The 13,675-nt window shown below is 48.2% G+C and overlaps 1 protein-coding gene across 2 annotated transcripts; it reads left to right on the forward strand.

The window, feature by feature from the left end:
- The first annotated feature begins 57 nt into the window (after positions 1–57).
- TP53 (tumor protein p53) lies at positions 58–12,775 on the forward strand. 2 transcript variants are annotated; one of them, XM_029212409.1, is made up of 11 exons: positions 58–196; positions 8,331–8,432; positions 8,570–8,591; positions 8,681–8,938; positions 9,361–9,547; positions 9,629–9,741; positions 9,972–10,081; positions 10,424–10,560; positions 10,648–10,721; positions 11,149–11,255; positions 11,817–12,775. In XM_029212409.1, exons 2-11 carry the CDS (start codon positions 8,359–8,361, stop codon positions 11,896–11,898), a joined length of 1,164 nt encoding a protein of 387 aa, XP_029068242.1. In that variant the 5' UTR covers positions 58–196; positions 8,331–8,358; the 3' UTR covers positions 11,899–12,775. The 2 variants fall into 2 exon arrangements, with proteins under 2 accessions (XP_029068242.1, XP_029068243.1); XM_029212410.1 differs by lacking the exons at positions 58–196; positions 8,331–8,432; positions 8,570–8,591 and having other exon boundaries at positions 8,775–8,938; positions 9,317–9,547.
- Positions 12,776–13,675: the final 900 nt, after the last annotated feature.

Here is a 13,675-nt window from a genome sequence, read left to right on the forward strand (position 1 = left end):
CCAGGAGGCTCGCGAGGGTTGCTGGGATTGGGATTTTCCCCTCCCACGTGCTCCGGACTGGCGCTAAAAGTTTTGAGCTCTTCAAAAGTCCAGAGCTACCATCCTGGCCGCAGGTAGTAGCTGGGGTCCGGGGTCACCTGGCGTCCAGCCTCGGAGCGTGCATCCCAGGACGGTGACACGCTCCCCTGAGCTTCGGGTAAGCTCTTGACTGAGCCTCATGTGTCCTCTGTGAGTCACGGGCTCTCGGCTCCGTGTATTTTCAGCTCGTGGGAATAGAGGGGGCTGGGGGCGGGGCACTGGGGATTTAGCGATTTGGGGGGGGAATGCAAGCTTGGCTAGCGGCACCAACAGAGGAATGCAATGTTGGGAGGCCCGAGTGTAGATGATGGGGATGTTAGGACCAACCGAACTCCAAGCTGAACACTTGGGCGGGGGAGTGGGGCTTTGGGGAAACTTGAGCCGGCCTAAGGGGTTCTTCCAACCATTACCACCCCATCCCAGGGTGTGGGGGATTCCGAAATAAGACGCACAAAGCATCAAGGTCTGAGACTTTCGGATCTCGTAACTTTGGGGATTCGTGGCTCGGGATTTTAGAGCGTATGGCATCCCAGTGGAACCTCGGGCTCCATTCCGAAGTGGTTATTCGGGGTGATCCGGGAAGGCCAAGCTGCTAAGGTTCCATAACTTCCGGATCTTTGTCCTTCCTGGAGTGCTCTTTCCAAATGGCCCGTGGCTCCGCTAGAAGGAGAAAATCCGGTTAAAGACTGTCAGTCGTGGAAGTGGGACGTGCTAAATGAGAGATTTGCCCCCGAAGCCCGGCAGAACTAACCCAGCCTGAGAGGCCCGGGAGCCCTGTTATTGTTTGACTCTACATTTACATTTCTGCCACTTGCAGGAGCATTTCCGGTTTCTTTTTTCGGAACAGACCACTATTCACCCTATGTGAGGGAAGTAGAAAGAGAAAAGGTCTTTTAGACTAGTTCCTATTGCTTGCGGAGGGAGGCTGATAACCCCCTTTACTTTTTCCCCCCCCCCCCTCCTGGACTACTTAGCTACCGCTTTTGGAAAGGAAGAGGTATTCGTTTTCATGCAAACCTCAATCCCTCCCCCCTCTTTGAATGGTGTGCTCCACCCCGGTCGACTGCTAACCAGGCGGACGCTACCATTGCGTGGGATGGTTTTTTTTTTGCTTTAAGTGTCTGAGGGCAGACCCTGGGTATTTTCGAGAATGGGTACATCTGAGCATTAAACGATAAAAGAGTGTAACGATGGGTCGTTTGTTTGTGGCGGAGAAACAATTTCTTCTGTATTCGGCTTTGGGCTGAGACATTCCCATTTCGGACGCAGAGTGAACGTCTTGAAGCGGAAGGGGGGGGGCTTGGAGAGGGGCGGGGCCCGAGGTCTTCTGTGCAGCTCTCCAGTCCCGGCTAGTTCTGGCCTGCGGGAGGCGGCGAACCCCGCGCGAAGTACGACCCGTAACCATTTTTCCCGCATTTTCATCGTTTAGGGCGCGGTCGCCTACCACGCACCTGCTACGAACCAGACACAGTGCGCTGTACTTGCGTGCTTTTTTCTAAATTGGGGGTAGCATTTACACCCGCCGCCTATCAAAATACAAGTTTCTCTTGCTTCTTCCCTATCTTTGACCCCCTACCTTTATTTTGATTTGTGTCACCGTGGATTATTTTTGCCTGTTGGAGAACTTCTTATATCTGTGAAATTCACCCATTTTATTGCATGTATCAGTGTATCCGTATTTTGCTCCTTTTTATTTTAATATATTCCTCTGAATGAATAAACCATCGATTGTTTATGCATTCTTTTGATGGCCTTTGAGTTGTTTCCCATTTGAGATTATTTTGAATAAAGCTGCTATCAGCATTCTTGTACAATTACTTTTGTAGTCATGTTTTTATGTTTCTTGGATAAATCCTTAGGAGTGGAATTGTTGGGTCATAGAGTGAGGAGTAGATCTATATATTTTTAAATTCTATTAAAAAGTTTTAATTATTCAAAGTGGTTGTACCATTTTACACTCCCACCAGCAGGATATATCCTGTCTTAGGATTTGGTTTCTCAGTCTCTCTAATGTGGCACATCATTGCGGTTTCATTTTGCAGTTCTCTGTTAACTTTGTTCAACAGTTTGCATGTGCTTAGTGGCCATTTCTGTGTTATATGTGAAGAGACTGTTCAAGTCTTTTCCCCATTTTTAAAATTGGTGTATTTGCTTTTTGTGTTGTTGAGGTGTTGAAGTTATTTGTACATTCTGGATAGGAAGAGTGTATCTTTTGTCAGATACGTGTATTTTCTCCTGACCTGTTGCTTGCTTGTTTAACAGCTCTTAAGAGGAGCAGAAGATTCTTTTTTCTTTTAAGTGGTTGCTGTGACCTGTTCAGGAAATCTTAGCCCAAGGTCATGAAGATATTCTCTTATAGTTTCTCATATATTTTCTTCTAGAACCTTCTAACTTTAGGTTTTACACTTAGGTGTGTGAGCCATAATTAATTAACTGATAATTAAGAATTATTTCATGATGTGAGGTCAAGGTTCTGTTTTATTTTTTCTTATGGATATCCAGTTGTTCTAGCTCCACTTGTTGAAATAGCCTTCCTTTCCCCACTGAATTGCTTTAATTGGAGCGCTTGGTCCATTTACATTTAATGCAATTATTGTTACATTTGGGTTTAAATCTGCTGTCTCAGTGGTATTTCCTATCCTTTGTTCTTCACTTCAAATACTTGAGGAAGAAACAAAACCAATCTCACATAAACTCTTTCAGAATATAGAGGAAGTAACATTGCCCAACTCATTTTATGAGGCCAGCGTAATGCTGTCAGCATATATATGCAAAAACCTGACAAACTTTAGCAAATCACGCCTAGTAATATATAAAAATGATAAATATATCGTCCCCAAGTAGAGTTTATCCCTGGACTGCAACGTTGATTTAACATTCAAAAAATCAATCAGTGTAATTTGCCACATTAACAGATTAAAGGGTAAAAATCCTATGATCAACTTCAATAGATGCATAAAAAGCTGTTGACAGTATGCAACACCTGTTTGTGATTTTAAAAGAAAAACCAACCTCCCAGCAAACTAGCAGAGGAAACTTCCTCAGTCTGATACAGTGCACCCCCAATCAAGTTACCATTAACAACATACCTAATAGTGACAGACTAGAGTGAATGCTTTTCCTCTAAGATAAGGATTTGACTCTGGCCTCTTCAGCATTGTAAATTAGAGGTCTTAACCAGGCAAGAGAAAGAAACATAACAATTGGAAAAGAAGAAATTAAATTGCTTTATTCACAGGTGGTATGATTGTGTACACAAAAAGTCCTAATAGAAAATTCATTTTCACACTATGCGGACTAATAAGTGATTGTAGCAAAGTTACAAGTTTCAAAGGCAGTATACATACATTGTATTTTTATATAATAGCAACCTTGAATCCAAAGTCAAAAACATGGCATACTCAGGGATAAATTTAACAAAAGATGGACAAGAGCTCCATATTGAAAACTGCAAAATACTGCTGAGAGAATTTAGGAAGATTTAAATAACGGAGAGATACCGTATTCATGGATTAGAACACTTATTGGTGTTAAGGTGTCTGTACTCTTCAGAATGATTTAACTCAATGACTTAAAACATTGTTTGTAGAAATTGACAAGCTGATTCCGAAATGAAACAGTGGTACAAAGTTGGAGGTCTTAAGATACCCGATATCAAGGTTACTGTAAAGCTACAGTAGGACAACAACCAATGAATAGAGTATGGGAAAAGACATAAATATGGTAAATGATTTTCTACAAAGGCACCAAAGTGAATCAGTTGGGAAAGGAAAGTCTTTCAACAAACAGTGCTGAAACAACTGAAGCAGAAAAATGGATTTTGACCTCTACCTCACACCATACACAACAGTTAATTTGACATGGTTAATAGCCCTGAACACAAAACTTTCAGAGAACACAACATCTTTGTCTTGGTAGGGGTGGGTTACAGAGCTGTATCAAAATTTGTCAAGTTTTGTGATCAAAATAGTATGATGCCATTTCAACCTTTGTAAGTTTTACCTCAAAAACATTTGTGGGGTTGTGGGGAGTGGCTAGAGGTATAGATGAGACAAAAAAGGCAGAATGTTGATTATTCTTGAAGCTGTGTGATGGGTACTTGGGACATTTTTCTGTTTACCTTTTTATATGGTTAAAATTTTCCATAATTTCTATTTATTTTTCTTTTTTAGATATTTTTTATTTTGGAAAAATACAGGTACAAAAGTAACATAACACATATCCCCACCAAATAATTTTAACACTTAACATTCTGTCTTATTTTTGTCCATATTTTAATTACACAAGTAATGTACGGATACCATCTTTTTAAATTTTTCTTTGTTAATAAAGCTAAAACCTCCTTTGACTCTACCCTCAGTACCCTAAGCATACATCCCCCTCTCCGAGACCATCACGATCATAGATTTTGTGAATTTCTATTCTTCTTGCCTGTGTTTCATACACATGTTTATAAGCAATAGTCATTATATATATTCATATTTCTCTATATATGTATATATATGTTGTTTTGTTTTGTTCCCCCTGTGCTGCCACGCAGCATGCTGGATCTTAGTTCCCCTACCAGGGATCAAACCTGTGCTCCCTCTAGTGGAAGCCCGGAATCCTAACCGCTGGACCACCAGGGAAGTCCCTCATCTTATATTTTTAAATTCCATGAACCAAATTACTGTGTTTTGCTTTTTTCTTGCAAATTGTATTTTCACCCAGCATGTTTGTGAGCTGTATTGGATTACATATACAGATAATTCATTTCCCTAAACCACTGCAATGAATACACCACGTTTCATTTACCTATTTCCTATTGATGGATAGTAAGGTTGTTTCTTGTCACCTGCCATTAGGAACAACGACATGAATATTTTTGTGCAAGACTCCTTCTGTCGCCCCCTGCAACCACTTTTCTAGGACGTCCACCTAGAAGTGGTTTTGTGGAGTAGTAAAATGTATGTGTTTTCAGTTTTACCAGATGCTGCCTTATTTCTTCCCAGAATCAAATTTTTTTTTTTATTTTCCCAATCACATAGCTTTCAGCCAAAAATTTTTTTTACATCAGACTCTGGGTGGAGCCAGAGGAGCATAATTATTTAGAGCTTGGGTGTGGCTTCAGACAGCCCAGGTTCAAATCCCTGGCCCTGCCGCTTGGGAGCTTTCTGAGCCTGGGTAATTCCTTTAACCTCAGTTCCTCTCTTCTGATGATAGCACCTACCTTACTGGCTTTTTGAGAGGATTAATGAGATTAGCCACTGAAAGCAGTGGATCCAGATAAGGTCTATATAAACAGCCACCATTGTTATGATAGGCCATTGTTATGATGGCGATCAGGCCTGCCCCTCCTTTGGGTCCCAGCTGAGTTTATTGCCTTCCCACCAGGGCTGCCAGTGTAAATGTTCTGCCTCCGCACAACCATCATGACCCCCTGATGCTCATACCCATGGGAAGTACCTACTCTGAAGAGGTTTCCTAGAGAAAGAAACATTGAGAATTCAGTTGTTGCCGAGGTCTGAGAGAGGGAGACCTCCTATGTCCATGGGGCTGTCTCCCTGCAGTGGGACTGAGACCTTGGCCCACCATCCCAGGACAGCCCCTCCTGGCATGTTTACTAAACAGAGTTGTCTGAAGGAGGGGAACTAGCATGAATGCAGGCAGGACCACAAAAGCCCCACCCCCTCGCAATCACAAAGCTCTCACTTTCCAACAATAATAGAGAACAAATAAAATTGGGATAATCATATAAAGAGAAGCATCTGTTGAGCTCTGACTAAGTGCTAGGTGCTTTTCTCAACTCTTTATATTTCCTATAACAAGTGGGGCCCTATTTTAGAGCAAAGGACGCTAGGCACAGAGAGGTTAAGCAACCTCCCAAAGTTACACAGCTATTAGATGGTGAGCTTGGGGTGCAGGCCTAGCCTGTCTGCCTCCAGAGCCCAGGCTCTGCCACGTTTGCCATGGGAGCTTTAAGATAAGTGAGGTCATGCAGCAAATTTAAGTGACAGTACAACATCAAACCAAGGGCTTCTGAGCCCCATCTCTGTTGACACGAGCCTCCCTTCCATAAAAGTCTCAAAGTTATTTTGATCATCGATCCAGGGGTAACCCTAGTCCTTCCCCCCAAGGCAGATGTTTGGGGTCCCGCTGCTGTCCCCTCTTGCCTTCCTCCATGTACGTTCATGGTCCATCCTCCATCAGCTTTGGGAGCTATGATAAGAGGCCCTTTTGCCATCCTCTCAGTTGGCAGACTTTCATCGCTAAAATCTGCACCTTCAGACTTAACTGATTACAAATGAGAGCTCTGCAGGTTAGTCTGTAATGAAGTAAGCCTCTTAATCCTAGACCTTCGAACAGTCTTTTCATAAAAGCTCATTCACTCACCTGTGTGTGTTGTCGGCTGGTCACTTAACCTCTGTGAGACTTTCTCACCTGTCAAGAGGCAGGTGTGGTTATTGGGACAGATAAGGTAACCCACGTGAAAGGATTTTTTCACACTCTAAATACACAGGAAAGCAGGTTCTGTATCAACATAAAGGTGCAGGTGAACCTTAAGGGAGATTAGAAAAGAGCCGCTTGCTTGGGCGTGGTGCGGGAGGTGTTTGTCAGTGCCATTGAGACAGCAGGAAAAATGTACTGAACAGGGACTTTTTCAGTGACATGTTTCTGAGCAAAGCTGATGACAAATTTGGCATCAAGAAAGAGGGCATGGGGCTTCCCTGGTGGCGCAGTGGTTGAGAGTCTACCTGCCGATGCAGGGGACGGGGGTTCGTGCCCCGGTCCGGGAAGATCCCACATGCCGCGGAGCGGCTGGGCCCGTGAACCGTGGCCGCTGAGCCTGCGCGTCCGGCGCCTGTGCTCCGCAACGGGAGAGGCCACAGCAGTGAGAGGCCCGCGTACCGAAAAATAAAAAAAAAAAAAAAAAGAAAGAGGGCATGGTGTAACAAAAGATCAAGATAAAAAAAAATTAATTACATGGGACTGAGTGAACTGGTGAGGATGATTATAACTTTTGTGACTTTCTGTTTGAATAAAAAAAAAAAATCCCACAAGGACTCAGAGGCGAAAAATATACAAATCAATTTTCACTGCAAAGTAAAGGAGCTGTTACAGTGGAGGATTCCTGGACTGAATGTCAATATTATGACATAGTGTGAGTGTGTTTCGTGTTTGGTAATTGCAATCATTGTTGCCTTCGTTATGGTGATGCATTTAGAATGCTTGGTGTCAGTCTGTTTATCTCTTGTAAAAATAAAATACAGCGTGTGTGTGAAAAAAAAAAAAGAATTCACACATGAGAAAAAAAAAAGAACTATGCATAAAGTCTTACTTACTCTAAGGTTCACCTTGTACCTCTCCTGTCATACAACTCGTCACTTTCCCCATCATATGTCACCAAATGCCAAAAAGAAATCTGAGTACTCTGCGGTCATGGCACAGGTATTTCTAAAGAGATGAACACCTGTTCAAAAATCACTAATCCGAGAATAAATATATGGGGAAATGAACTGGGAACAAAAAGGAAAAAAAGGAAAGAAAGAGGGCATGATGAAACCATTTGAAAGCTAGCCTGAGAGACGAGACGATGGCGGCAGGGCCGTGGCCCGGACCGCAGCCACCGCTCTGTCCCCTTTGTTCCCTCGACCGCTCGTAACCGCTCATGGCCCGGGTACGACGATTCACTTATTCACCCCAGTTATTGAGCCCAACCAGGTGCAAGGCATTATGCTGATAACTGGTGAACAAGACAACTTCCCTGCCCTGCCGAAGTTTATATTCCAGTAGAGCAGCGGTCCTCAGCCTTTCTGGCACCAGGGCAGCCGGTGGAGCTCAAGCACCGGAGAAAGGAGAGGGTGCTAGGAGATGAGGTCAAAGAGGTGGGCAGGGCCTGGGTCCTGAGGGATTTGTAAGCCGGGGGGGGGGGGGGGGTGGGGGGCCGTCCCAAGGGAGCAGGTGGGGAATGGGCGGGTCAAGGGAGGTATCTTACCGCAGATGGAGGGAGTGGGCTGAGAGTTGCTTCAGCCTTATTACCACAAAGGAGAGCAGAAATAGGTAGACACTGAGGAAGGCTTCTGGATTCAGTGGTGGGAGGGTTGGAAGTCCCTCTCTGCGTGGTGAGGAGTCGGTGGGGTGGGGGGTCCTGCCCCCGTAGCAGATCCTCAACACCCTGGCGTGGTCTGCACACAGGGCTCCCTCTCGCCTCAGGGCGAGGTGACCCTGGGCTGGGTATGTCTCACACCGGGTCCTCGCCTTTCTCCCCCCAGTGGCCACACTGCCTCCCAGGGAGCTGTAATGGAGGAGTCGCAGGCAGAACTCGGCGTGGAGCCCCCTCTGAGTCAGGAGACGTTTTCAGACTTGTGGAAACTGTAAGTGGAGGTCTGGAGGGAGGGGCAGGTTCACTGCCGAGCCTCTAATAACCCTGCCCCACCCGAGTCCCCAGCCCCCTAAGTAGAGACCTGTGAGAAGCAAAAACCAGTACTGACTTTCTGCTCTTGTCTTACAGGCTTCCTGAAAACAACCTTCTGGTAAGGGCTGGGCTGCGAGAAGGGCCCAGGGGCTGCAGAGCTGGGGGCTGAGAACCTGGCCTTCTGACTCTTGTCTCTCCCGTCCACAGTCCTCTGAGCTCTCCCCAGCCGTGGATGACCTGCTGCTGTCCCCAGAAGACGTCGCAAACTGGCTGGATGAACGTCCAGATGAAGCCCCCCAAATGCCAGAGCCCCCTGCGCCAGCTGCCCCCACCCCAGCCGCCCCAGCACCAGCCACCTCCTGGCCCCTGTCGTCCTTTGTCCCTTCCCAGAAGACCTACCCTGGCAGCTATGGGTTCCATCTAGGTTTCCTACATTCCGGAACAGCCAAGTCTGTAACCTGCACGGTAAGTGGCCCTGAGGGGCTGGCTTCCCTGTGACAATTCGATATGTGGCCCCTGTGCCCCAGGGTTTCTCTGTACGGAAGTCTAGGGTTCCACTTCAGCCTTTTTACATTTTACCTAGTTAGTCTATGACCTTTGACCCCAGTCCCAAAGTTGCATTTCCCCCCTCGACCTTGGGGTTTCATCCTTCCCATCACATTCTCAGCGTCTGTCGTGAGGCCATTCTTTTTTTCTTTTTTCTTCACTCTCATTCACTCTTTGGCTTTTGTAAGTAAGCTTCTGGGATGTAGGAGCCCGACCGTGCCATCTCTAGCTACCCTCCCCCCACAGAACATGGCTTCCAGTCGGTACTTATGCAGTGTTTGTTCATTTGACCCCTAGGTACTTGTGTCCTGACCTTCCATTCATTCTTCCTTCTCCTCCAGTATTCCCCTGCCCTCAACAAGCTGTTTTGCCAGCTGGCCAAGACCTGCCCGGTGCAGCTGTGGGTCAGCTCACCACCCCCGCCCGGCACCCGGGTCCGCGCCATGGCCATCTATAAGAAGTCAGAGTACATGACGGAGGTTGTGAGGCGCTGTCCCCACCATGAGCGCTGCTCTGACTATAGCGACGGTGAGCAGCGGGGGGGCTGTGGATGGGCAAGGCTGGTGCCCGGAGCCCCCAAACCCCTAATTCCTCCATGATTGCTCTCAGGTCTGGCCCCTCCTCAGCATCTCATCCGGGTGGAAGGGAATTTACGTGCTGAGTATTTGGACGACAGAAACACTTTTCGACACAGCGTGGTGGTGCCCTACGAGCCGCCTGAGGTCTGGTTTGGCCACTGGGGTCTCTGGGGGAAGGGGGCCAGAGGGGTTTGTCAGTGACCATCCAGGTGGGAGATGGAGGGCTTTCTCCTTCCTTGATCTCCCACAACCCGGTGAGGTGTGCAGAGCAGATGGGTTATCCCCATTCCACAGCTGAGGAAACAGAGGCTCACAAAGGCTAACAGCTTCCCCGGGGCTGCATAGCCTCACCTGGGGCCTGTGCTCTCTCCCAGGTTGGCTCTGACTGTACCACCATCCACTACAACTTCATGTGTAACAGCTCCTGCATGGGAGGCATGAACCGGCGGCCCATCCTCACCATCATCACACTGGAAGACTCCAAGTAGGGACAACACGCCGCCCTCCACGCTGGCATGCTCCTCCCTAAGCTCCGCCTCTCTCTGTCCACTGGGCTCTGCCCTTCACCACTTTCTTCCGTGCTACCAGCCATCTTTCCCTCACTGCATCCCCTTGGTAGACTTCCTCTGCTGCTCCCTCCCAGTTCTCTTTTCTCCGGCTTTGGGATCTCTCTAGCCTGTGGCTTCTCAGTCTTTCTGGAGCTGGACCTTAGGATCCATGTAGGATGGGGGTGGTTGGGAGTAGGTGGGGCCTGGTTTACAGGAGAACAGGGAGGCGGGGCCCACCCTCCTTACTGCCTTCTGCTTCCCTCTTCTTACCTGGGTAGTGGTAATCTGCTGGGACGGAACAGCTTTGAGGTGCGTGTTTGTGCGTGTCCTGGGAGAGACCGCCGCACAGAGGAAGAAAATTTCCACAAGAAGGGGCAGTCTTGCCCTGAGCTGCCCACTGGGAGCGCTAAGCGAGGTAAGCAGGCAGGACAAGAGGAGGCAGAGAGGGTGCAGTTCTGCCCAAGATTCACTCTTTTCTCGCCTTTCCTTGCCTATATTCCAGCACTGCCTACCGGCACCAGCTCCTCTCCACCGCAAAAGAAGAAACCACTGGATGGAGAATATTTCACTCTTCAGGTACCAAGTCTGGGAGAGAGAGATGCAGGCTCTTGCCACCACTCAGTGGGGGTTGGATAAGGGAAGAAAAAATATAAATGTAGCAGATGTGAGGTTAAGCCCAGTTTCTCTAGACATCCTTTCCCTGTCCATGGCGTTGACTCTTGTAGTTAATATTATTGGGTTGACAGATTTAAGTTTCAAGTCTAGCACTCCAAATGCTATTTTCTTCTTGACTGCTTTGCCTGTATTTAGGACATTTGCCATCAGGGGGCAGTGGTGCCTTGAGACAATGGCTCCTGGTTGTGCCTGACTTCAAACGCCAGCTTGTACCTTAACACACATTTTAAAGAAGCCTCTTCCAAAAAGAAAATTGTTAAAGAGAGCATAAAAACGGTTTCTATGATTTTGCCTAATACTTCTTTATCCCCTTCCTTCCCTGCCACAGATCCGTGGGCGTGAACGCTTTGAGATGTTCCGAGAGCTGAATGAGGCCTTGGAGCTGAAGGATGCTCAGGCTGGAAAGGAGCCAGGGGAAAGCAGGGCTCACTCTAGGTGAGTGACCCGGGTCTCCTCCCCTGCCTTCCTGTGTTGGAAAACCATGGGATTCCATTCTAATCCTGCCTTCAAGGTAAAAGGCTGGAACCCTGCCATTGGGTCCCAGCCCTGCCCAAACATTCTTTAGTCTTCCTCTACTTTCCTGCCTCCGGGGGTCCAGGGGCATGGATATTTCTTTGCCATTTCTAACAACCCCTAGACCCTCAGAGCTAGGGTCTCAAATAGGGGACTGATAACTGTGGGAGTATAGGACACAGTGTCAGAGTTTGGGGTCAGATCCTCTGCCCTGCAAAGTACTGAGGAGTCCTTTGTGGCCTTGTTACTTCCCTTCCCAGGCTCAGTTTCCTCATTTGTCAAATGGGATAAGGGAAGACTGAGAGGTTAATACCCACAAGTACCCCAAGGTGCTCAGTCAGCATGTCTGCCATTGGTGGTGACCATTTTAACTTAAGTTCTCCTTGCTCCCACCTCAGGCCCTTCAAAGCCCAGGTCCAGGAAGAGGGGCCCAGAGCTTCTCAGTCAGATGATGTCATCTCCCCTCCCCCTCTCTCCTCACAGCCACCTGAAGTCTAAGAAGGGGCAGTCTCCCTCCCGCCATAAAAAACTGATGTTCAAGAGAGAAGGGCCTGACTCAGACTGACATCTTCTGCTTCCTGTCCTCTATTGACACCCCTACCCTCGTTCCCCCCTTCCCTGCCATTTTTTGGGTCTCAGGGGCTTAAACCTCTGCTTGGTGCAGGTGTGCCTCGGAAACACCCTGGAATTCTTCCGTTTGCTTGGCCTGGGGCTCTGCTAAAGAGGTTGGCCTGCACTCATGGTTTTTGGGGGAGGTAGCTGGGGCCTTCCAGCTTAGCTTTTAAGGTTTTTACTGTGGGGAGCATTTGAGAGAGGTAGGAAAACGTTCCTGCATGTGAGGAACATTTTATAACCAGCCATACACTGGGTTGGAAGTCCAGTTCTCTACCATACTAGCCATGGAAGCTATCTTAAGTTGTTGAGTTTCTCCGAACTTGATTGTCCACATTTACAAAATGCTGATAATCATACCTACCTCACGGAGTTTGTTGTGAGGGTTAATGAAATAACGTATGTCTGACCCCCAAACCATCTTTTTATTACATGATGTCTGGGACTTAGTGCCTTTGTGGGTGCTGGTTCTGTGTCCCCCTTGGTGGATGATTTGATAGTTTCTATGACTGGATGGCTGGGCAAGGGGAAGGAATTTCCAAGTCCCTTCGCTCCTGGCCCCGCCAAATCCTATCTAACCTCTTGGTGAACCTCAGCACCCAAGGGGAAATCTCACCCTATCCCACGTCCTGGAGGATTCCATCCCTGGTGTATCTACCGAGATCTGTTTTATTTCCCCCAAATGCTCAGGCAGATTTCTTTTGTACTCTGCAGGGCACATCTGCATTTGTCACCCGCACCCTTCCTCTTCCCTTTTTATATCCCATTTTTATATTGATTTCTTATTTTACAATAAAACTTTGCTACCACCTGTGTGTCTGAGAGATCGGTGCCAGTGCAGGGTGCCTGGGGCCCACAGTGCAGGGGTGAAGAAGGGGGTGCATTTGGGAGGCAGCCACCTGAGTCTTCAGGGAGCATGTTTGGGGGGCCCAGCGCCCGGGTTCCGGGAGGAGAACAAAGCCTGGAGACTGGGTCAGTCCGCAGGCTGCATGACAATAAGGGAAGGGGTGACTCCATTCATAACTCGGGAACCAACTGTCCCCCTCTCCTCTCCTGCCAAGGCTGGCACAAGGTCTTCTGCTCCTGCTTCTAGGATTGGGCTTCTGCCCCCTCTCAGCCTCTCACCAAGGATTATGGGATTTAAATGTCTGATTTAGCAAGCCTGAGCCTCTGGGGTGGCCATCTGCTCCACGGGAAAGGGGCAGGATACCTGGGTGCCCAAGGGGAAGGAGGGCGGGTGCTAATGGATGAGGAGAGCAGGGGGAGGCCTGCCAGCCAGGGTCCCCAGGAAGTGGGGGCGACTAAGGTGAGGGCTGGGATGTGGGACTGGGGCCTTCCCAGCATCCCCTCATCCGGGCCTCATGCCAGCCAGCTGAATGAATTGAAGCTTTAAACTCTGCCAGGAAAACCTTTCAAAGGGTTTCTTGGGGTAGGGAGGAGAGTCGAGCCTGGGGAACCCAGCACTCTCCCCAACCATTCTGTCCCTTAGTGCTGCCAGCTCCCAAGGAGGAGGGCTGGGGGCGAGCTCTCCCCATCACCGGCTGCAGCCTGAGCCAGTGCTCGGAGGGATGGCCGGACAGTGGGGACGTGGCTCATCCTGCCACCCCGGGGGCAGAGAGAGGGGAGTAAGATCCAAAGGGGCTTCTGGGGCCACTGTCCTCTCAACCTGGCTTAAAGTGCCTGTGGGAGTCCCTTGGCTTACCCCGAGGATCCCAGACAGCTGTGAAGCC

The sequence above is a fragment of the Monodon monoceros genome, unplaced genomic scaffold, assembly GCF_005190385.1.
Source record: "Monodon monoceros isolate NGI ecotype Baffin Bay Population unplaced genomic scaffold, NGI_Narwhal_1 Super_Scaffold_9, whole genome shotgun sequence".
Classification (NCBI taxonomy): domain Eukaryota; kingdom Metazoa; phylum Chordata; class Mammalia; order Artiodactyla; family Monodontidae; genus Monodon; species Monodon monoceros.

Coding starts and splice junctions, on each gene's coding strand:
- TP53 (XM_029212409.1), top strand. CDS start 8,359: ATGGAGGAGTCGCAGGCAGAACTCGGCGTGGAGCCCCCTCTGAGTCAG. Junction 8,939..9,360: donor CCAAGTCTGTAACCTGCACG/GTAAGTGGCCCT, acceptor CTTCTCCTCCAG/TATTCCCCTGCCCTCAACAA. Junction 10,722..11,148: donor GAGAATATTTCACTCTTCAG/GTACCAAGTCTG, acceptor TCCCTGCCACAG/ATCCGTGGGCGTGAACGCTT.